This window comes from Drosophila hydei, unplaced genomic scaffold (genome assembly GCF_003285905.1).
Source record: "Drosophila hydei strain 15085-1641.00,03,60 unplaced genomic scaffold, DhydRS2 tig00000131-arrow-arrow-pilon, whole genome shotgun sequence".
NCBI lineage: Eukaryota > Metazoa > Arthropoda > Insecta > Diptera > Drosophilidae > Drosophila > Drosophila hydei.
The window spans coordinates 464,758-486,513 of NW_022045671.1; the positions used below are offsets into that span (position 1 = coordinate 464,758).

General features: G+C 44.4%; 2 protein-coding genes across 2 annotated transcripts in view; one reads left to right on the forward strand and one right to left on the reverse strand.

Moving 5' to 3' along the window:
- The window catches only part of LOC111596710 (centrosomal protein of 162 kDa), a 30,861-nt gene that overhangs the window by 8,415 nt on the left and 690 nt on the right, over positions 1 to 21,756 (forward strand). Inside the window, exons 2-5 of the mRNA XM_023311030.2 lie at positions 16,773 to 17,406; positions 17,469 to 17,682; positions 17,742 to 18,454; positions 21,506 to 21,720. Of these exons, the coding sequence (XP_023166798.2) occupies positions 16,773 to 17,406; positions 17,469 to 17,682; positions 17,742 to 18,454; positions 21,506 to 21,720 (1,776 nt within the window). The remainder of the gene's footprint in view (positions 1 to 16,772; positions 17,407 to 17,468; positions 17,683 to 17,741; positions 18,455 to 21,505; positions 21,721 to 21,756) is intronic.
- LOC111596717 (carboxypeptidase A1) lies at positions 2,163 to 5,229 on the reverse strand. The gene is made up of 4 exons (XM_023311039.2): positions 4,910 to 5,229; positions 3,547 to 3,887; positions 3,108 to 3,474; positions 2,163 to 2,931 (listed from the first exon to the last, which is right to left on the reverse strand). Exons 1-4 carry the CDS (start codon positions 5,227 to 5,229, stop codon positions 2,163 to 2,165), a joined length of 1,797 nt encoding a protein of 598 aa, XP_023166807.1.

The window sequence follows — 21,756 nt, forward strand, 5'->3', positions numbered from 1 at the left end:
AAATACAAAACTTTCTCCTATTTCACATTCAAAATTCGCTACTGTATTCATTTATTGCAAAATACTTTACTAAATTTAACGGAAATACAACCGTTTGCCATATAAGATCCGCACTTGACTAGCCCTTGAAGTATGGAAATCCCTGATAAAAAAAACCTATAATTCCACACACACAGATCCAGCTACACAGATGCAGACAACTTAAATTATAGAATTATTAAACATAATTAATGATGGGATTTAACTGTTGACTTTAGAACTTGGAAATGCAAGATGTTAATGATGCAGTCTGTGCATGAGCAATCATGTCTATATATATATATCCAGTCTGCTTGCATGTGTGCGTTTGTGCCTGAAAGGCATTGTGATTTGCTGTAAATTTAATTTAAGCACATCACAAACTGCTATAAATGTGTGTGTGTGTGTGTGTGTGTGTTCGGATCTGACTATGTAATGTACGCCTATTTATGCACTTGTATATTGTGTATGTGTGTATGTGTGTGCCTGCCTGCCTTTATGTGTGCTTATGACGGCGCAATTTTTGACCCACTTGTCATGTTTTTACTTTCTTTCGCCTTTGATGATAATCAGCATGTTTCTCCTTCCTCTCCCCCTCCTCTTCCCCACACCAATTATGTTTTTTTCGTTACTTCTTTGTGCTTCTTCTGCTGCCTGCTGTGGCTGAGCTTTGTATTTTGCGTATTTGCTATTGTTGTTGTGTTCGTCTTTTCTTCTTCTTCAGGTTTCTTCTCTTTTGGGAAAAAAATTATTTTCACTTTTGTATTTTACCCTTTTGACGTCTCAATGCGCCTTTGTGACCCATTGAATTTTGTAGCACAATGCGTGGCGATCCATGCTTGTAGTCCAAGGAACACGCACACTCTTAAGTGAAGCTTTGCTTCACTTCTTTGTCTCATTGTTCGCATATGTAGGGTATCGCTTGGTCGTGAATATGCTCAATTTCGAGCCGTTCTTCAGCTGTATTTTTGATTTGTCTTCGTTTTTTTTTGTCTTCGTGCAGCGCTTAAATCACTTTCTTTGCGCGGCAAACGCTTATCGCTGGCCTTTCGCCTGCTTCGCATAATTTTTATATGCATGTTAAATAAATAGATAAATGAATAACATCTTTTGCCCGTTGTCGTGCCATTCGTCGTTTATCCAACAATCCCTCCCCCCTCCCAGCTCTCCGTTTCCCTTTCTCTTTCTCTCTCTCTCTCTATCTTGCTCGCTCGCCCCCGATTTGTTTATACTAGTTTTGAAAACGCGATTGAAAGTGAAAGTTTCACCCAGTTCAACTAGCTTTGGCCAACGCTCTCGCTCGCTCAACCTCTCTCTCTCTGTCTTTTGCTCTAACGGCAGCTTTTGCAGACTTGCTCTCTCAGCCACTCTCTTACAGTTTTTTTTTCGACTGCTTTCTATTTGGTTATGTGTATTGTGTTTGTTTTTCAAGCATTCTGGCATTCTTCAAACTACAAAGTGCTATTAAAATTATCCATTCAATATGTTATGTACTTCATATAGATACATAATATATATTGTATTAAATATAATATATTTCATTTTCGCTTATTTAAACTTAAGCTTAGCTTTAAGTGCCTCGCCTAAAAGCATGCAACAGTTTCTCTCTCTCTCGCTCTGTCTGCCTCTTCAAAGCAAGCAGTTCACGGCAAGTTCTATAAATTTCTATAAAGTTATTAATTGCTTTTAATTATTCATTTGCTTTTCCCATATTAAACACATCACATTGGGTGTTTCCCTGGAGTCTTAAATTGATGTTGATCATTGTTTATTATTGTTTGCTTTTTAACTAGTTATTAGCTTAGGTCCATTAGCAAGACTATGCCATAATTATTAGATGATTAAAGTAAAGATATAGCATATGAAAGTTGTTATGATGTGGTTAACTTTTGCCATCTGTTTGCATAAAGTTTCAATAGGGAAATACGAAGAGACGAGAAATCTATTGTTCGTTTATAATATATTTGTATGTCGCATGATTATTTAAAGCGACTATCAGATATCATAAAGTTAACTAATTAATATAGCAGTGTTTCCATTGGAAGAGAAACAAGCGCCAAATAAATAAATAAATAATTCCATAAAAAAAAATAATTTATATAAATAATTATCGAGTGATCGATTCTCGATCAATTCTGGCTGAGTTATTGCAACTGCTGAGCTATGGTCTTTAGGAATTCGTAGACCTCCTCGCCGGACTCGAGTATGTAGTGTGGTGGCATTAGGTAGCCATAACGACCCTGATCCTTGAGGAATACGTTGTACACGAATTGCGGCTCGATGTGCTGCTGCACCCAGTCGGCCGCGTTGCCCGATCGCGCCAGCTTCTGGCGATAGCTGCTGCCCATGCTGTACTCGGCGTGGTTCAGTCGACGGAAGTTGAGGATGGCCTGGCGAGCTGTGTGGCGCAGCTGGCGCTGATTGCTGGTCACATAGTCGGCGTCGCCCCACGGATAGGTGATCGCCTGGCCGTAGCCACCGAAGGAGACATATGCGCCCAAATAGTCGCGCATGCCCAGCAGAAAGCTGCGCATGGCTCGTGTTTCCGGCTCAGAGAAGCTTTTTGCGCCCCGATACAGATTCTTGCACGGATTTGATGAGGCGCCCGCCTCGCCCCAGCTATAATCGAAGTTGCGATCCAAGTTGACGCCGTAGCAGCCGGTGGCCGTGTCATAGCTGCGATTCTTGGTCCACAGTCGATCGGTGAGCCGCGAATGCTGGTAGCCATCGGGATTGGCTAGCGGCAGGAAGTACCAGTCGATGTGACGCATCGCCTTGTCCACTTGACCGTGGTCCCACAGCCAGGTCAGCTTCGAGATGGCATAGGTCAGCGCCGCCGGGCTGAGCCAATCGCGCGCCTGCATTCCGGCATCCACAAAGACAGCAAAATTATTTGGATTGCCATTCGAGACTCTGAAAAAGACAGAGCAATACGTTTGATTAACATTAGCCAAGCTTACAGTGTCTGTTAACAGTAGAGTTAACAGTGGAATAGTAACATTAACAGTATACGTAACACTAGGCAACATTATACGTTACACTAACTTTATAATGTGTAACAGTAACTCGGTACGTAACAGTCTACCGACCTGAGCACCTCGAGCGGTCGCTTGTTGCGTGTGACACCTATTTGCACGATCTCCGCCAGCTCGGAATGCGTTTCTAATACGTTCTGCAGGAACTGCTGCATGTCTGCCTGATCATGATAGCGACGCCAGGTGAGGAGAACACCCTCGCGATTTAGCCACGGCAGAGAGTAGTTGGCCAGAGGGTTGTCCTGGTCGGTGTCCGATTCGTTGATCTCCGTGTAGGTCTCATCGATGGCCGTCTCGAGATCGTCGATCATGATGTTGTAGCTGAATGCGGTCTGCTTCATATACTGCTGGGCGGCAGCCACGTTCTTGTGCTCGATGATCACGTCGATGCCATCTTGATTGACGTTCCACACCTCGCTGCCTGCAAGATATACGAATGAGAAGATCTGTCAGCAAGGCGATGGGCTAACGAATGTGATTTGCTTATGGCTACCAAAGTGTCGCAGAAATGCGCGTAGTTTCGGCTGCTTGAGACGCGTTTCGTGCAGTTTCCACAGCTGATGGCCATAATATCGTATCACTGAGGCATCATTGCGATAGCGTCGATTGATCTGATATGTAGAGCTCGGCGATAAGAAATCGAAACGTCGCAAATCGGTGGGCGAGAGCCACTGCAAGCTCTCAAAGGTCGCCTCGTACAGCTCGCTGCTGTTGAGCGTCCACAACTCGGGCAACGTCGTCAGACCCGGCACCGCGACACTGCGCCACAACAGCCACTGTGCACCACCAGCAGTCGCCAGTGGTGCCAACCACAAAGCCAACAATAACATCATGCTGATCGTGCCACACAAACAGAACTAATTCTCCACACTCTCGCATTTCTCAGCAGAAGGTCAAGATACGCAGAAGTCCACAGCTTCTTGATTAATGTCAATTTTATGCGTGCAGAACACCTGCTTCTCGCCAGGTGATTAGTTGACCAGCTGACTAGCTGACTAGCTGTGGCTCAGTTAAGTCACTCTCTGTGGTTGGACGTTTGATATTTGACACGCTGCTCAATTCTATTCTTTCGGTAAGGAGGTCAATAGCCCACCTTTGCTCTCAACCTCAGCCGATGTTGTGAACAGTTAAAAGTTTCTGATTTGCATATCTGACAGTTTCGTGAAGTGTTTTCTGCATATCTTTAAGGATAGTCACGAGCAACTAACACAAGTTTGTGAATCACATCATCTATTATATTCAAATGCCTGTTATATATATGCATAGATCCAAATTTCGATTTTATCTCTCTTTATGTCTATTGAGGTTTCATCGAAGTCGGACCAATATATAATTCGGATAGTTCTTCTAGCATACTATATACTCAGATCCCTTTAATCAATCAATCTGTCATTGAATCAATCAGTCAGTTAATAGCAACAAGTCATTCAATCAATCAGTCAGTCAGTCCGGCGTGCGTGAACTTTGATCAATCAGTCAATCAATCAACTCCTAAGCTAATTACTATCAGATATTAATATTTCTTTATGTTAACGTCCATCATCAATCAGTCAGTCAATCAATCTATCCATCAATCAATCAATCAATCAGACAATACATAAGTATTTGCAGTTGTTCGCTCATCAATCAATCATTCAAGCAGAGTTCACATAGATCACATTTATGTAAGAGTAACGAGTCTTCGATTAAGCGCAGCTCTCTTCAATCGGAAAGATTAGGTATGCGAATTTCGTGACCGAGCGCCTCGTTAGAACATCGGACCAGTCGATTGATGGTTTTTTAAGTGCTTTCAGCTAGATTGATTGGCGACTGAGAGGCCTCAGGTGGACTACTCACCAAAGTCTTCCACAAATTGCTTGAACTGGGCATCCGGTGAGCTGTCGCCCAATTTGCGAGTGCCATTGAAGTTGAGCTTCCAGAGCTGAGCGCCGCGATAGCTCACATAGTTCTCGTCCAGCGAGGCGCGCAGGGCAGAGCGTCGACCCATGCCACCACCGGGCTGCTCCATGGGCCGCAGGTAGCGCAGCAGCTGAGCCACGCCGCCGCCGAAGAAGGGCAAACGGACGAGATTATCGCCGGTGCGTGCAAAGAAATCGTAGCGCCTAGTTGCCTCCGATTGTGGCAGCCATGCGCTCACTGCAACGGCTAACAGTGCGTATGCGTATGCGTAATGCATTCTGCGTGACTTTTCGTTTGCGGCGTTCGAATTTGTTGTCGAATGTTGCTCGATTCGATGTTGAATTCTGTTTGGCATGCGGCAAGCTACGAATTGGCCAAATAACGGCTACATTTTGGCTTTTGCCTCTGTTCTCAATTCTCCATCATTACCACACACACACGCACACACACGCACACACATGCACACGCACAGTCGATGGGCCACAAATTTGCATAGCTTAACTTTTACTTTGCTCGAAATGTTATAAATAACTGTTATACTGTTATATAGCACAGCTATTCGCTGCAATTCTCAGTTGCTTTGCTTTCTCTCTCTATCTTGAGGTCTTTCAGTTGCGCTCTCCCTCTCTCGCTCTTTCGTTCTCTTTGCTTATTACTCTTTGCTTACTCTGTAAGCACGTAAAGTAGGCATATTCGACCCTTTATCATCTACAATATTCGTAGCGATCTAGTCGTATCACACTCCATATCTATCATACACATTTCCAGTTTCTCTTCTGTCATAACATTCATATAAATTTTTCTTGAAATTCATTGTGATCATTAATCTTAATTTTAATTCTTTGTTCCAGTTTATTGTTTAAATAAATTTATGAGTTTCGCACTATTTCACATTCAATAAATTATTTTTTTTGGGCATATGATACATGCTGGGAATTAGAAAAACAAAAGAAATAATCTATACAATGTGAGCAGATAATAGAAATATCAGAGATCAGAAGAAGCTGAATTGGACTGTCGCTCAGAGCTTAGATACTCTGTAGATCTTTTAAATATGTTTTGTAGTACATATGTGAATCATTTCTAGATCATCTGTAGATCAGTTGAATATAATTTGTCAATCATCTGTAGATCATCTGTAGATTATCTATAGATCATTTGTATACCATTTGTCGATCATCTGTAGATCATCTGCAGATCATCTGCTCATCATCTATAGATCATCTGTAGATCATCTGTAGATCATTTGTATACCATTTGTCGATCATCTGTAGATCATCTGTAGATCACTTGTATATCATTGGTCGATCATTTGTAGATAATTTGTAGATCATTTGTATACCATTTGTCGATCATCTGTAGATCATCTGTAGATAATCTGTTCATCATCTATAGATCATCTGTAGATCATCTGTAGATCATTTGTATACCATTTGTCGATCATCTGTAGATCATCTGTAGATCACTTGTATATCATTGGTCGATCATTTGTAGATAATTTGTAGATCATTTGTATACCATTTGTCGATCATCTGTAGATCATCTGTAGATAATCTGTTCATCATCTATAGATCATCTGTAGATCATCTGTAGATCATTTGTATACCATTTGTCGATCATCTGTAGATCACTTGTATATCATTGGTCGATCATTTGTAGATCATTTGTAGATCATTTGTATACCATTTGTCGATCATCTGTAGATCATCTGTAGATCATCTATATATCATCTATAGATCACCTGTAGATCATCTATAGATCACTTGTATATCATTTGTCGATCATCTGTTGACCATCTGTTGATCATTTGTAGGTGATCTATACATCATCTGTATGCATATGTATTATTCTGAGATCATCTTTCAATGATTTGTAGATAATTTGCGGAACACATGTAGATGATCTGATCCTTATTTGTAGACTAACTGTTAAATATTTTATTTTATTTAGATCATTTGCAGGTAAAGGCTTGTAGATTATTGTTAGAGCATTTGTAGGTGATCTTTCAGGACAGTGAAATATTAGTATAACGTCTGCAGCTTGACCAATCTTAACATGACCCCAAGATATTGTCTTAACTTTAACTTTCATTTGAATAATACTCGAAGATCGATCGCTTTTTTTTCAATAAACATGTCTCAGTCTATTTTGAAATATTCAATTTTTCTAGTTACAAATAAATAAATAAATAAATAGTTTCGTATAAATAACATTACAAAAAAAAAAAAAAATAATGGATGCGAGAAAAAAATGCATATTGAACTAGGTCTAAGAGGCAGGCAACTAGCGCACGCGGCGACGGATGCTGCTGCTGCGGGCATCCGTGGAGCGTCCTTGGATGATGGCGCGAGCGACGGTGTCGGCAAAGGTGTAGCCATCCTTGCCGTTGTACTGAATGAACTGGGCGGGCAGGACGAAGCCGTAGCGACCAGTGTCACCCATCTCGATGGTGTAGGCGTACTTGATGCCCGCAATGCCCTTGGCCCAATCATCCGAGCCGCCGGCAGCCGGATACAGCGTCGTAGCCGACGAGCCGACCGTATACTTAACGCCCGATGACTTGGTGATGATCTGAAAGGAGGCGTGGGCGTTAGCATATCTGTGGAATGGCCATGCTAGGCAGTTTGGCTAAGCCAGCTGATGCTTACCGAGCCCGCTTGGCGTGCCACGCGATCCAGGTCGGCACGGTCCTTGGTCAGTTGATAGTCATAGCCCCATGGATAGAGTATGTATTGGCCATAGCTGTGGAACGAGAGATACGCCTGGAAGGTGTTGCGAGGGAAGCCGCTTATGAATTTCGAAATGTAGAACGTTTCCGGCTCGGAGAAGGCCTTGCTGCCCCGATACGTCTGGGAGCAGGGGCTGGCCGAGGTGCCCTTGCCGCCCCACTTGTAGCCAAAGTTACGGTTGAGATCGACGCCGGGACATTGACGTCCATGGGCGCGCATATTCTTGCGCCACAGACGATCCGTGGTATGGGAGTATTCGTAGCCATCGGGATTGGCCACCGGATGGATGTACCAGTTAATGTTGCGCATGTGTTCGGGCAGATCCTCCCAGCCCTCGAGCAACTGATTCGCTATAAAGCTGACAGTGGCTGGACTAATCCATTCACGTGCGTGCATGCCGCCATCGATCCATACGCTCGGATTGCGTGCATTGCCATTGGAGATCCTACGAGGATTAGCATTACTCTACATGCTCCTAGACTATGGAGTGGTAATTCACTTACTTGAGTATCTTGAGCGGACGCTTCTCCACGGAGTAGCCAATCGTTTCGGTAGAGCAAATGTCCGGATAAGTCTTGGCCATATAATCAATGAAGCCATGTATATCGTCCAAACGATGATACGCCTGCCAGGTGAGCCGGTGACCTGTGAAGAGAGAGGGAGAGAGGGGGAGAGGGAGTTCAGTTTATGCTAACAAACTATGGCAACCCCAACTTGGCGTTCATTGAACTCGCTCGTAAAGAAACCAAGTGTCAAGTGCTTCGACTTGGATTGGGACTCAAGGAAATTGCGTGTCCTGTCTGTTATTGATTAAACAAGTGTCTTGCCAGGCTGCCTACCCGATTGCCTATTCCAACTGCCAAGTTCATGGTTCAGCCTCAAGTGCAACTCAGGAGGCGTGGCACTGGCATTTAAAAAGCTGTCGCAACTGCTCCGCCTGTCACTCAATCGACAGACTCGATGTCTATTTTTCTTGGGCAACCCCTTTCGGCTAGTCTCCTTCTTTGTATATATTTAAACCACCTTCACGGTCTGTTCGTTTGATAGCGCTGCCCGAAATAGGGTATACTCTATCGATAGTTCGATTGACATAATCAGACTGTGCTAAGCATATTTCATATTGTGAAAGCCTAGGCAACTTACAATATCTAATCGATAACAATTAAGACCGATATATATCGATTTCTAGCAAAGTATTTTTTAAGTTCTCGAAATGTGAACAGAGCGAGCTAAATTAGCTGTGATTATCGATAAATATCGATGCTTGTTTAAAGGCTTTAAGTATACATTTCATTTAGCAAGAAGATCGATATATAAGAATAATTTTTAGTAATGAATTGCTGTTGTAATTAGTCTGGCATTGAGGGCAGTGTCGATCAGCTTGATTAGCTGCAATGTACAGGGTATTTGCTGGTCGACTCACTCCAGTTGCTGCTATACTTTTGCCCCATGCCCTGGCTGCGACTTGATTTTTGTTATCGTGCGTCCCGTCACTTTACGTTTTATGACTTTTCGCACGCCTCAACTATTAGCTGCATTAAAAGCTCATTTATGGCGACACCTGAGCTGGGGCACAAACGCAAGGCTACCCCATTTCTTGGCTTTGCCTTTGGGTACTCACCCTTGCGATTCTGGAGCTCGGCAATTTTGTCAGCGGGCGGATTTTCGACTTCGATAACCTGCTGCAAGTTATCGATCAGCACGATGCGCGATAGATTCGCGGCGCGTATGTGACGCTCAGCAGCGGCCAGCACCTGTGGTTTCAGCAGGTAGTCCACCTCCTGTTTCACCTCCTTCCAAAGCTGTCCATCTGCAACGGAGAGAGAGAGAGAGAGAGAGAGAGGCTTAGTCGTGTATGTGGCATGTGGCATGTGGCATGTGAGACTAACCGTATTTCGATTGCAGCTCATCGGCCAGCTTCTTGTCCTTGTCCGTTTGCACCACAATGCGCCACACTTGGGCTCCATCGTAGCGCCTCAGCTGTGCACTGAATGCGCTCTCTGTGGCCGCCTCCTGCTCAAGGTCCATTTCCTGCAACTGATCCTGCTGCATAAATGAAGCATTCACATAGTTCAACACGCTGTCCATGACTTGAATCGGCTCCGCTTCGCGCTGGGGTATCTGTGGCACTACGGCGGGTATGATGGTGGTCAGGATCGATTGTTCACGCTCTGGCTGGAGGGCGGCTGGAATTTCGACTGCAACTTGAGCTGGGATTTCAGCTGGAGCATCGACTGGAGTTTTAGCGGGGATCTCAGCTGGAGTTTCAGCGGGGATTTCGGCTGGAATTTCAGCTGACACTTCAGCTTGTGGCACAGTTTCCGGCTCAGCTTGTGGCACAACTTGCTGCTCTGCTTCTGGTTCGGCTTGGCCAGCAGCTTCAGGCTCTGACTGTGGCTGTGGCTCTGGCTCTGGCTCTGGCTCTGGCTGTGCTTCAGCTTGTGGCTCAACATCGGTCATTTCATCAGCCAAGATCTCTGTTTGCTTTTCCGTTTCAACTGCTGGCAACTCCTCCACAGCTGGCTCCGCTTCCTGCTGTACCTCCGGCTCGACAACTTCTGCCGGCTTGATAGCTTCCTCCTCGACTTGTTCAGGTGGACTAAGTACTTCCATGGGCTGAGTTTCCGCATCGTTCAAGGTTTCCTTTTCTGGCTCTGCAACGGGCTCCAGCTCGGCTTCAGCTGTGGCTTCCGCAGGAGCTTCAACGGGAACTGGCACTGCAGCTGCCACTGGAGTTTCTACTGGGGCTTCTACTGGAGTGTCTGCTGGAGTTTCTACGAGAGTTTCCACAGGAGTTTCAGCTGGGTTTTCCGCTGGAGCTTCTGCTGGTTCTTCCACTAAAGCTGCGGCATCGTCTAGACTCTCTTCTGGCACGGGTTGCTCTGCAGCGGCATCATTAGCCACTGGCAGGGCTTCCTCTACTAGCCGTTCCGTTGCTGTGTCCATTATCAGCTCGGCAGCATCGGTCTGTGTGTCCAAATCTTCGACTGGCTGTTTTGCTGGTGTCTCCTCTGCTGGGCTGATTGTCTCCTCATCCTGCTGAGTCTGCTCCTCGGCTTCGGCTGCGTTCAACTCCTCGGGCAGGCGTTCACTCATGGCTGCGCTAAGGCCTTGCTCAATGTCCGCCGAGATGGACTCCAGCATGGATGATGACTCGGTGGTCTCTACTTCGTTCTCAGCAACTGCCACTGCCTCCGGCTTGGGGTCCTCCTGCTGTTCAGCTGTTTCTGGCTGGGATTCTGCTGCCTCTGAATCCACTTGCTGCTCCATTTGCATGATCGGCTGCTCATCTGTGGCAGCTGGCGTGCTGTCCTCTGCCAGCAGCTCGTCATCCGCTTGCGCCTCATCGTTGAGTTGTTGGGCTGCCTCGGTGGTTGCCTCAGCCATGGCCTCCAGTTGAGCCTGCTCCACAGACTGCTCCATTGGCTGCTCTACCACATGCTCCTCGATTAGCTCTGGCGATGCAATCTCCGCTGCCACCGGCTCCAGTCCGACTTGTTCTGTCCGCTCTGTTTGTGCCTCGATTGTATCGCTGGGCAGCTCCACCAGCTGCATGACCGGCGTGTCTTCGCTCTCTAGCATCAGCATATCGGCGCTCTCGCCCACAGCTGCATTCTCTGCCTCTGCCGCTGCCTCTGCCTCCGACTCCGACTGCGCCTCTGTCTCTTCGATAGTGTTGCGATGCACATGCTCCGTATCGTCCAGCTGGCTGGCCACAGATTCGGGCACCAGCATAAATATATCCGTGGCACCATTGGCCGGCACTGCCGCCATCTTCATGTCATCCACGACAACGGTGGATGGGGGCGCTTCAGCTGGAGCGGACAATTCGTTCCGCTCCAGGGCCAAGCGATCCAGTGACATGGCCGCCGTTTGCCCGACCGTCACCACAAGCAGCAGTAGAGCTGCTGCTGCTGCTCTTGTTGTTGTTCTTGTTGGCATAGTAATTGTTGTTGCTGGAAATGCTGCTCTTGATCTCCCGTCGTACATCTTAACGAGATCTAACAGTAAACCGTAATGAGACATGTCCCATTGGTGGAGTGGAGCTTTTATACCAACGCTTCGAAAGTATTGCCATTTCATTTTCGATATTTCTCTCTCGACAGCGCCGTTGACAGCGCCGTCGACGCTCTGTGCGAGCGAGTGTCCGCTAGGTGTGTGTGTGTGTGTGTGTGTGTGTGTGGCAATCGTGTTATGTATGTAGATTGCGGCGATTGCTTGTGACCAGCACCAGCACCACTAGCAGCAGCAGCAGCAGCAGCGACAGCAACTGCGACTTCAGCAGCGACTGCGACGCTGGCAGCGACAGCGACGCCTCTCTTCCTTGTGGGACGCGAGCGCTGCGCGTCGCCCGCTTTTATCGGTTGCATGAATCTTCATAAATGCGATGCTTGTTGTTGTTGTTGTTGTTGTTGTTGTTGCTGTTGCTGTTGCTGCTGCTGTTGAATCTTTTATGTTAATTTTCAAATCGGATCGTAGACAAATGTCACCAACAGCCGCCCGCTCTCGCTTTCTTTCCAGGGGTTGATTTGATTATAATAATAATTAAAATGTTGTTGTTGTTGTTGTTGTTGTTGCTGTTGCCTTTTCTTACTCTACTCCATTTCTTCGTCGTCTTCTTCTTCTTCTCTGATATATGTTAATACATAACACCGAAGCTTAGTACCTCCACAGCAATTATCACACATACAAATTTTTATATTTTATATCTATAAATAGCTTAACTCATTTTTAATGGGAGTTTCCCATTCGCTGGACTTTCTTGGTGATAAATATTAAATAAATGTTTTATTTTTGATAACATATTTATATATATATCTATGTTTATCTATGTTCCCTAGTCGCATTCTAAGATGGGAATATTTGAAGGAGAGAGAGAGAGAGAGCAATAGGGTGGGGGAGAGATAAAAAGATTATCGTATATAGAATAGATATATGCGATAGATTAGATAATATACGATATACGTTATATGAAAAAAAACGATATTCGATATTTGGTGCACGTTATATATACTATATAGTGTAACTTGTTACATGAAATATGACATACGATATTCGATATACATTATACGATATAGCAAAAATGATATACGTTATAAAATAGCTATATGTATAGCATATATAATGTAATTATCTTAATATTGCAATATCTATTTGCTCAACCTTTAGACGATATACGATATACAATATACGATATCTGATATACGATATACAATATACGATAGCTTATATATATTTAGTATTTTGTGATATATGATACACAAATGCGTTAAATAACAAACGATATACATTTTACGATATACGATATACGAATACCATATAGAATAGATATACGATATAGTTAATTTATTTTCAATATATTCATATCTTGATATTTATGTGCACATTTAGACATTATACGATGTACGATATACGATATGCGTTATGCCATATACGATATACAAATACGATATATAATATATATACGATATTGTGAATTTCTTTTCAATATCTGTGCGAACATATAACCATTATGCAATGCACGATATGCGACTTACGTTATACGATATACGATACACGATATACGAATACGATATATGCGTGCATGCACTTTCAATGGCTCAACGAAAATGACTTGAATAAACGCAGCGATTATTGATTGATATTTGGAGCATGTGCTATATATATGTGCGTATATAATGCTGGCACTTTCTAGACGCACAGAGGCACGAGCCGTTGATTATCGATCTTTAATTAGTGCCATGCCCTTGTTATCGATTTCAATTTGTTAATAATGTCACTTAATACTGTACAGCTGGATGTATGGGTGTCTGTCTGTGCAATGACAATACAGCGCAGGGGCGTGGCCAGTGGGACGTGCACGCCCACAAATGAATGACAAACAGATGAAATTGGCAGCTACTCAAAAATTGATCGATTGTTGTTGTCTTCTCGTCTTGGCTTTTGAGATTTCCAATTTGTAAAGCATTGACATGATTTCTGAATGAGCGCAGCTCTTGCTATTGTTGCTGTTGCTGTTGCTGTTGCTGCTTGTTGTTGCTCTGCTCTGATCTACTCTCGCTCTCTAATCAATCGCAGCTTTAATGTCGCTCCTTTCACTTTAGATATATACATATATATCTCCATCAATATATGCATAGTAGTCTATCAATTGTCAATTGAGGAAGCGCGAATGGAGCTCGAGTAATTGCAAATAATCAGCATTTGACTGAAGTAGTGAAATTGTCCTTAATACACTTAAATACCCAATTGACAGTGCCTCACTGGCACTTATTCATCTGTGTGCCTATATGGCCATAAGCATATCTACTTATCCATGCCAAGTATTTATAAGCAAATTGCAAATGAGGCACAGTTGCGAGCTTCAAGATAGGAAATTTGTTTTCTTTGCCTTTATAAAGATTCACTTTCCTCTCAAAGTGGAGAAATCGATGGAGGAAGAAGTGGAGCACGAGTTCCTTAAGCTACATTATCTGTTACTGCTTGATATATACTGAAACCCGATTCGAAAACTTACTGAGAAAGCATCAGTTAAAGTTTTAGAAAGAATTTGAAAAATATTTTTCATATTTATAATTTTCTAGCTAGAAATTTATATTTCTAACTAGATTCCATTTAGACACGGATTAACTCTAATTAGTGTGAGCTCGATATCGATTATGTTATCGATCAAATCGAGTCTTTAGTAACAATCAATCAAAACAGTATTTTCTTTGTTGGCCCTAAATATTATGATAGAATATTATCGATAAGCAGCATATAATGTTATCGATAAGCCAATGTACACTTTCGATTAAAAATAGAGCTAAGTCGAGGCAGGATAGAATATTATCGATAAGCAGCATATAATGTTATCGATAAGCCACTTAAAAATTGAGCTAAGTCGAGGCAGGATAGAATATTATCGATAAGCAGCATATAATGTTATCGATAAGCCAATTAAAAATTGAGGTAAGTCGAGGCAGGATAGAATATTATCGATAAGCAGAATATAATGTTATCGATAAGCCAATTAAAAATTGAGCTAAGTCGAGGCAGGCTCTGTAGACAGTTCCTCCCTCTGAATTGATATTTTCTATAGCATACTTTTGGCATAACAGTGCATGTATTACAGGGTATCTTTAAGTCCAGCGCGACCAGTTGGATTGGGTACTTGTGCTAGGGTAGTAGTGAGCTGGACTTATACCATCGCTGCATATGCCGGGCCATGCGGCATGCATTCCGCTCGGGACCCAGAGTTCACACTCCGAAATACCTGAGTTGAAGAATTCGTATACATCACGAGACGCCATTCACACAATGCTCAATGAAAGAAGTAAAAAACGTCTAGTAATATTTTAGGTTGTTTAAAATGTTTCGCTCGCTACGTTTTTTAATGAAATGGAAAGTGGGGATTAGCGAGCGAGTTTTTTCGTTTTCGAGAAATATTTAAAAGACAAGAAACACGTACGTAAACATCATTAACATATGAGAAACAAGACCCAAGACTCGTATATGGGTTAGTCGAGCTGCTCTATGGGGCCCGACGGATGACATTTGCCTTCGCCAGCTAGAATCCATCAGCGAAATGAGCTGAGCTATGAAAGCGAGAGTGTTGCCCGAGTGCTTCAAGTGGCTCGAATGGACAACCAGAAAAGAAGACAAAAAACACACACACAAACACACACACACACACATAGGTAATAACAAAAAGTTGAACGCTTTGTAATGAGACTTGACAGAGGCAGACATAGACAGAGAGAGAGAGAGAGATCGTTCAATAGGAGCTGGACGCCTGGGCGTGCGGACAAACTTCGGTTACATAGAAGAGTCACAAAACTTTCTTCTTCCAATATTCCCGCTGCTTCGTAAAGTGCATTGTTGTTATTGTTGCCACTGTTGTTATTGTTACTCCAACAGCACAGCACAGCACAGCACAGCACACACCCACACATCATCAACGTAATTATCTGCGCTGTGTAGCCCAAGTCGTCATCGCTTACCCTTGTTAAATACAACACACTCACACACATACGAGTGTGACATGCGAGGGCACGTACCAACGCACAGTGGTACAAAACAGCACTTGCAATAGACATGAATCTGAAAGTGTTTTCTAGTTGCTCATCCAAGACGAACTAAGCCTAGAATTGAGCCTTAGCTTGGTAGCCAGCTCTAGTTAGCTAAGCTTGAATGCAGGCTTGACAGCAACATGGAAATACAGGCATATACCTCACAGTAATGGCAGCTTGAATGGAGCCAAGAATTGCCTCTGTTTGAGCAACTATCTCCACTCAGACATCAGCACTAAACTAAGCACTGCAATACAGGGAAATTAAGCTTAAATTCAAGTTCAGAGAGCGGCTCTACGGCAGCCAGATCATAAGTCACAGGAAAACATGCGGAAATATATGCAGGGAAATAATAAATCAACACTCGGCTATAAGGCTTAAATACAGGGAATACATGTACATGAAAATATAGGGAAATTCTTAGCAGCAGTCGAGAGCAATGCTGTTGAATACTGGGAACATGCAGTACCTGCTCCTGCAATACGAGATTTCCATACGATTCCGTATAACTATATACAGTTATGTAAGCTATGTAAATCGTCTGATGTTTTTTATATAATATAAATATTGGAGTTGAGTGGCTTTGGTACCACTGTGCGCGCTGGTTGCGTAGCTGTTGCTGCTGTTGTTTTTTTTTCGACTGGTTTTCAGTTGCTTTTGTTGTTGTTGCTTTTTCGCCAACCTCAGAGGCATGAGCCGAGGAGTGTGTGAGGCGGCGGGGTTGGTGTTGGCGTGTCAATGTGTTTTTTGGGGTTTGGGGCTTTTGAGCTATTCGGCAGCAACGGCTAAAGGAAAAGGCGCGTAGAAACTACAGTGAACAAAAAGCGTTTGCCGGTGTTGCTGTTGCTGTTGTTGCTGTTGTTGTGGCTGTTGCTGTTGCTATTTTGTTGGCCCTGGGCTCGCTCGGGTCGGTCGGCGTTGCCGTTAGCACGGCGCGCACTTGACACACCCAACAAAGGCTGCCAGCCGAGCCACTTGGCAGGCAGACTTTCACGACGCGACTAATCCGTAAATATATTTTTTGCCTTTGTTTGCTGCAGATGGAGGAGCTAACCGAAGCGGAGGACTGTGCAGGAGTTGCCCTGCATCGCAGCAGCAGCAGCAGCAGCCAGCTGCAGGCACAGCCAGTGGCCAGCTGCCAGCCCATAGCGCCAATGGCCAGCTACTCGGAGAAGGCAGTGGGTAGCTCGCCGAAGCATTTGGTGCACACGCTGACCTCGCCCATCGAACAGATCGTTGCGTGCAGCGTGTCGCGGGAGCATGTGCTCAAGCAGGAGATCGAGAAGCTGCAGGAGCAGCTCAAGGACACCGAGGAGCGTCTGGCGTCGGTGCGGCTGCAGAGCGAGTCGCTGTCGCAGACGCAGCGCGCTCTGCGGGATCACAACGGGCGGCTGCAGGAGGAGTCCGAGATGCTGAAGCTGGATGTGCAGCATCTGCATGAATGCGCCGGCGTCTTGCGCAGCGAACTGCAGTCGGCACGCCGGGATCGGGATGAGGCGGTGCAGCTGGAGCGTTCGTTGCGCAGCGAGCTGAAGGATGTGCAGCAGGAGCGCCGCCAGGCGGCCGATAGCAAAGAGAAGGACGCCAGGATCATACAGGACTTGCAGCGCCAGTGCCGCGAAATGGAACGCATTCTCATGCGCAAGCATCCCGATTCCGTGTCGGCTCTAATAGGTGAGCTAGCGCTTCCTAATCCTGTCCAGCTCTTAGCCTTAACCTTTCACTCTGCCTTGCAGTTGCCTCGAAGAGCTCCAGCATCTGCTCGCTGAACGACCAGGAGAACCTGAACAGCCGCAAGCTGCTGGAGCAGCGCATCGCACAGCTCGAATCGGATGCCAAGGAGCAGGATCGCAAGGCTCAACAGATTTTGGCCAACGTGCAGGCGCGCTTCAACTCCGTGCAGGCCAAGTACGAGACGCACATTGCCGACCTGGAGACGCAGGTGCTCAAGTAAGTGTCCCAAGGCTTTAGTTTGTCCCTTTAGCCCACTTATTGTCTTTGCTCCTTAGCCTGCAGGAGATCAACACGAAGCTGAACGAGCAAATCGAATCGCAGGTGCGCACCTTGGATCGCTTCATGCAGAAGCGCGCCGACAGATACTACAACAACTGCACCCAAACGGAGCCACAGCTGGAGCAAGTGCAGCAGGTGGATCAGAGCAAGGCCATCAGCAGCAGCGGCAGCAGCAGCAGCAGCACGAGCACCCAGACGCAGGCGGGTGGCTCCATGCGGGATCACAGCACAAATACCATTGGCTGTCCCTCGCCCAGCATCAGCTGTCAGCAGCATCTTCTCCATCATCAGCAGCAGCAGCAGCAGCAGCTGCACTCGGCTGGCAGCAGCAGCACGAGCAGCACAGCCAACTCGACGCCCAACACCTCGCGACCCAATTCGAAGCAAAGCGGCGCACAGCGACGCAATCCCTCGGCTGTCCTGGGCGTCTCCAAGTTGCCCATCTCCCAATCGGACTCCACCCTGTCACTGCTCAGCCACGGCCATGGTCCATCGGGTGCCGGCCAGCTGCAGGACTCGCAGCTGCTTAGCTCGCTGCGCAGCATGCGCATCGATTTGGCACTGAAGAACAAGGCCATGCAGCGGCTCACCCATGAGCTGGACGATTGCAAGAAGACCATACGGAAGCTGCAGCGCGAGCGCGAAAGGGAAAGGGATCGTGAGCGGGAGCCGTCAGCAGCCGGAGTGGGAGCAGCTGCTGTTACTCCAGGTAAGCCTGTCTCTAAACACTAGTGTGCAGGTGTCTCTCTCTCTCTGTGTGTGTGTGTGTGTGTGTGTGTGTGTGTCAGTGTCACTCGGTCGTTGCTGCTGCTGCTCGTGTAATTTATGGACTTTCTCTGCTCGTCAGCACGTACAAGACTTAAAGCCAAGCGAAACACGCAAATAAATTGCTGAAATAAATCATTGCCTGCCTGTTGTTGCCTGCCTGCCTGCCTGCCTGACCGTCCAACCGTCCGACCGTCCGACCGTCTGTCTCTCTGTCCGTCCATCTCTCCATCCGTCCATCTGTCCGCTCGTCTGGCCCCTCCTAACCCCGCCACGCTCCTGAGCAGCTGCTAGCAGCCAACTTTGACCGCACAACTTTGTATTTGATACCCTGTAATGTGCTATGCAAACGTGGTATATTGGCTAAGTTATAGACTATGTAACAGGCTGTAGAGTGTGCCCAGAAATGTGTTCAAATTTGATATGCAAAACTCAAATCAATATCAACTCAAATTGCGCATCGATATTTATCGATAACTTATATGTTATCGCTAATAACATTAGCTTGAGATCTAATTTTTTAAGTCCAGCATCTAACACCTCGCCTTCAGCATTGATCATTGATCGATAGACCTCAAGCATTAGTTTTAAGAGCTTAGCTATTTACCTATTTGTACTATGAAATATCGATAAATATCGATACGCTTGTATTACTTTCTGAAAATATTCAGCATAGAAACTGTAATATTATTACAGACCTTTGGCTGCTATTACTAAAACGATATCTATCGATGTATAGATATATCGATATATATTGTGCTGTAGGGTAGTCTGCTAGTCGAGTATACCCGACTAGACCACGCATACTCGCTTTTTTGCACTTATTTCAACGGGCAGTGGCCCAAGCTCGCATAGCACAAAAACTGAAGAAAAAACTAAACACGTTAACAACGCCACGCCCCCCTTTTAGCCACATCGCCCCCTTTCGCTGGACGGTGGCAACTCGGCCACTTGGTTATGTCACCCGCATGCCGCAGGGGGCAACAGGTGGAGGATGCCAGCGGGAAGGGGGGCGGAGCACACATATTTTTTATTTACATTTCATCGATTTGAATTATTTTGCTTTTTTTTTGTTTTATTTTTGGTTTTTTTTTTGTAGTTGTTAAGAGAAAGAGAAAAAGAAAATTCGAAAGCGAAAGTCAAAGTCAAAGACGCGACCACACTTGGCACCAGGGGCGTGCCGTTCAAGGCGGAGGGAGGAGGTGGCGAGGGGGAGGCGTGGCTAATGCGTCGTTTGTCGTTTGTCGTTTGCGCATGCGCGCAGCGTTTTATAATTTCATGACTTGTTAGTCGCTTCTTCGGCGCTTGTTAATGTTACATTTACATTTGCAGCTCGTCTTTTGTTAAATGCCAGCAGCCGCAGCAGCAGCAGCAGCAACAACTATTTATAGTGCTAATAATAGCCAAACAACAACAACAACAACAAATTCATTTTAATTTCCAACGCGTGTTCAAATGCAAATTTGTTGACTGAACTTTTTGTTGCCTTTTGCCTCGGGTTATGCAATCGGACGCGTTATTTAATTATACCTTGCTCTTCTTCTTCTGCATCTTTCTCTACCCCTCCTCCTCCTCCTCCTCTTCTTTCATTTTTATTGTAGTTTTATTTCATTTCAGTTTGATTTTATTTGGCAAGTTTCATTTTTGTGGGAAGTGCATTGAACTTTGAGCCAAAGCCGCCTCTAATTGGCCACGTGATATGCCTTTATGCCGCCATCTATTAAAAGTTATTCAATTAGTTATTATTCACTCCATTCAGCACGCACACATCCAGCTAATTATGTAGCCAAACTCATTATTTATTATTGCTGCTGGCCAACTAAATCGTGTTTCGTTGAATCTCGACCTTTGCCTGCTGCTGAAGACTCTCCTTGCTGCTCTATGAGCTGCGGCTTGAGTGTAGCTAGCTGCAGGAAACTTAGCTTAAATGCTGTCTCAGACTACAGCTAGAACATCACTTAGCACTGACCAGAGAGACACCAAGTATCATAAAGAAATATACATTCAATTGCGAAGAATTAAGAGAGAAAGTTACTTTGTTTAAGACCTTAAGATATATATATATATATAAAGTATAACTACAGTATAATATTCTGCATTCCAAGTTCGATGTTCCATATTCAAATATTCCATATTCGAATATTCCACATTCCATATTTCATACTCCATAATCCTTATTCTATATTCCATATTCCATATTCCTTATTCCTTATTCCATATTCCATATTCCATTTTTCATAGTCCATATATTCCATATTCCATATTCCATATTTCATATTCCATATTCCATATTCCTTTTTTTCATATTCCATATATTCCATATATTCCATATATTCCATATTCCATATTCCATATTCCATATTCCATATTCCATTTTTCATATTCCATATATTCCATATTCCATATTCCATATTCCATATTCCATTTTTCATATTCCATATATTCCATATTCCATATTCCATATTCCATTTTTCATATTCCATATATTCCATATTCCATATTCCATATTCCATATTCCATATTCCATTTTTCATATTCCATATATTCCATATTCCATATTCCATATTCCATATTCCATTTTTCATATTCCATATATTCCATATTCCATATTCCATATTCCATTTTTCATATTCCATATATTCCATATTTCATATTCCATATTCCATATTCCATTTTTCATATTCCATATATTCCATATATTCCATATATTCCATATTCCATATTCCATATTCCATATTCCATATTCCATTTTTCATATTCCATATATTCCATATTCCATATTCCATATTCCATTTTTCATATTCCATATATTCCATATTCCATATTCCATATTCCATATTCCATATTCCATATTCCATATTCCATATTCCATATTCCATTTTTCATAGTCCATATATTCCATATTCCATATTCCATATTCCACATTCCACATTCCATGTTCCACTTTCCACATTCCATATTGAAATATTTTACATTCAACTATTTCTCCTTCTAGGCTCGCGTTTGGAGAGCAAGTTGCAAGGCGTTGGCATGTTGCCTGGTGGTGGCGCCGCCGCTCAGCGACGTGGACACGACCATCATCATTATCATCAGCACTATCCGGATCACGTGCCGGCGACCACAGAGAATCAGGCTCTGAAGGAGGCGCAAAACAAATTCCATCTGCTCGAGGCAGACTACAAGACGTTGCATGACAAGCGGCTGCATGATGTGAGTGCCAAGTCGAGTTGCCACTATGGGCTAGTT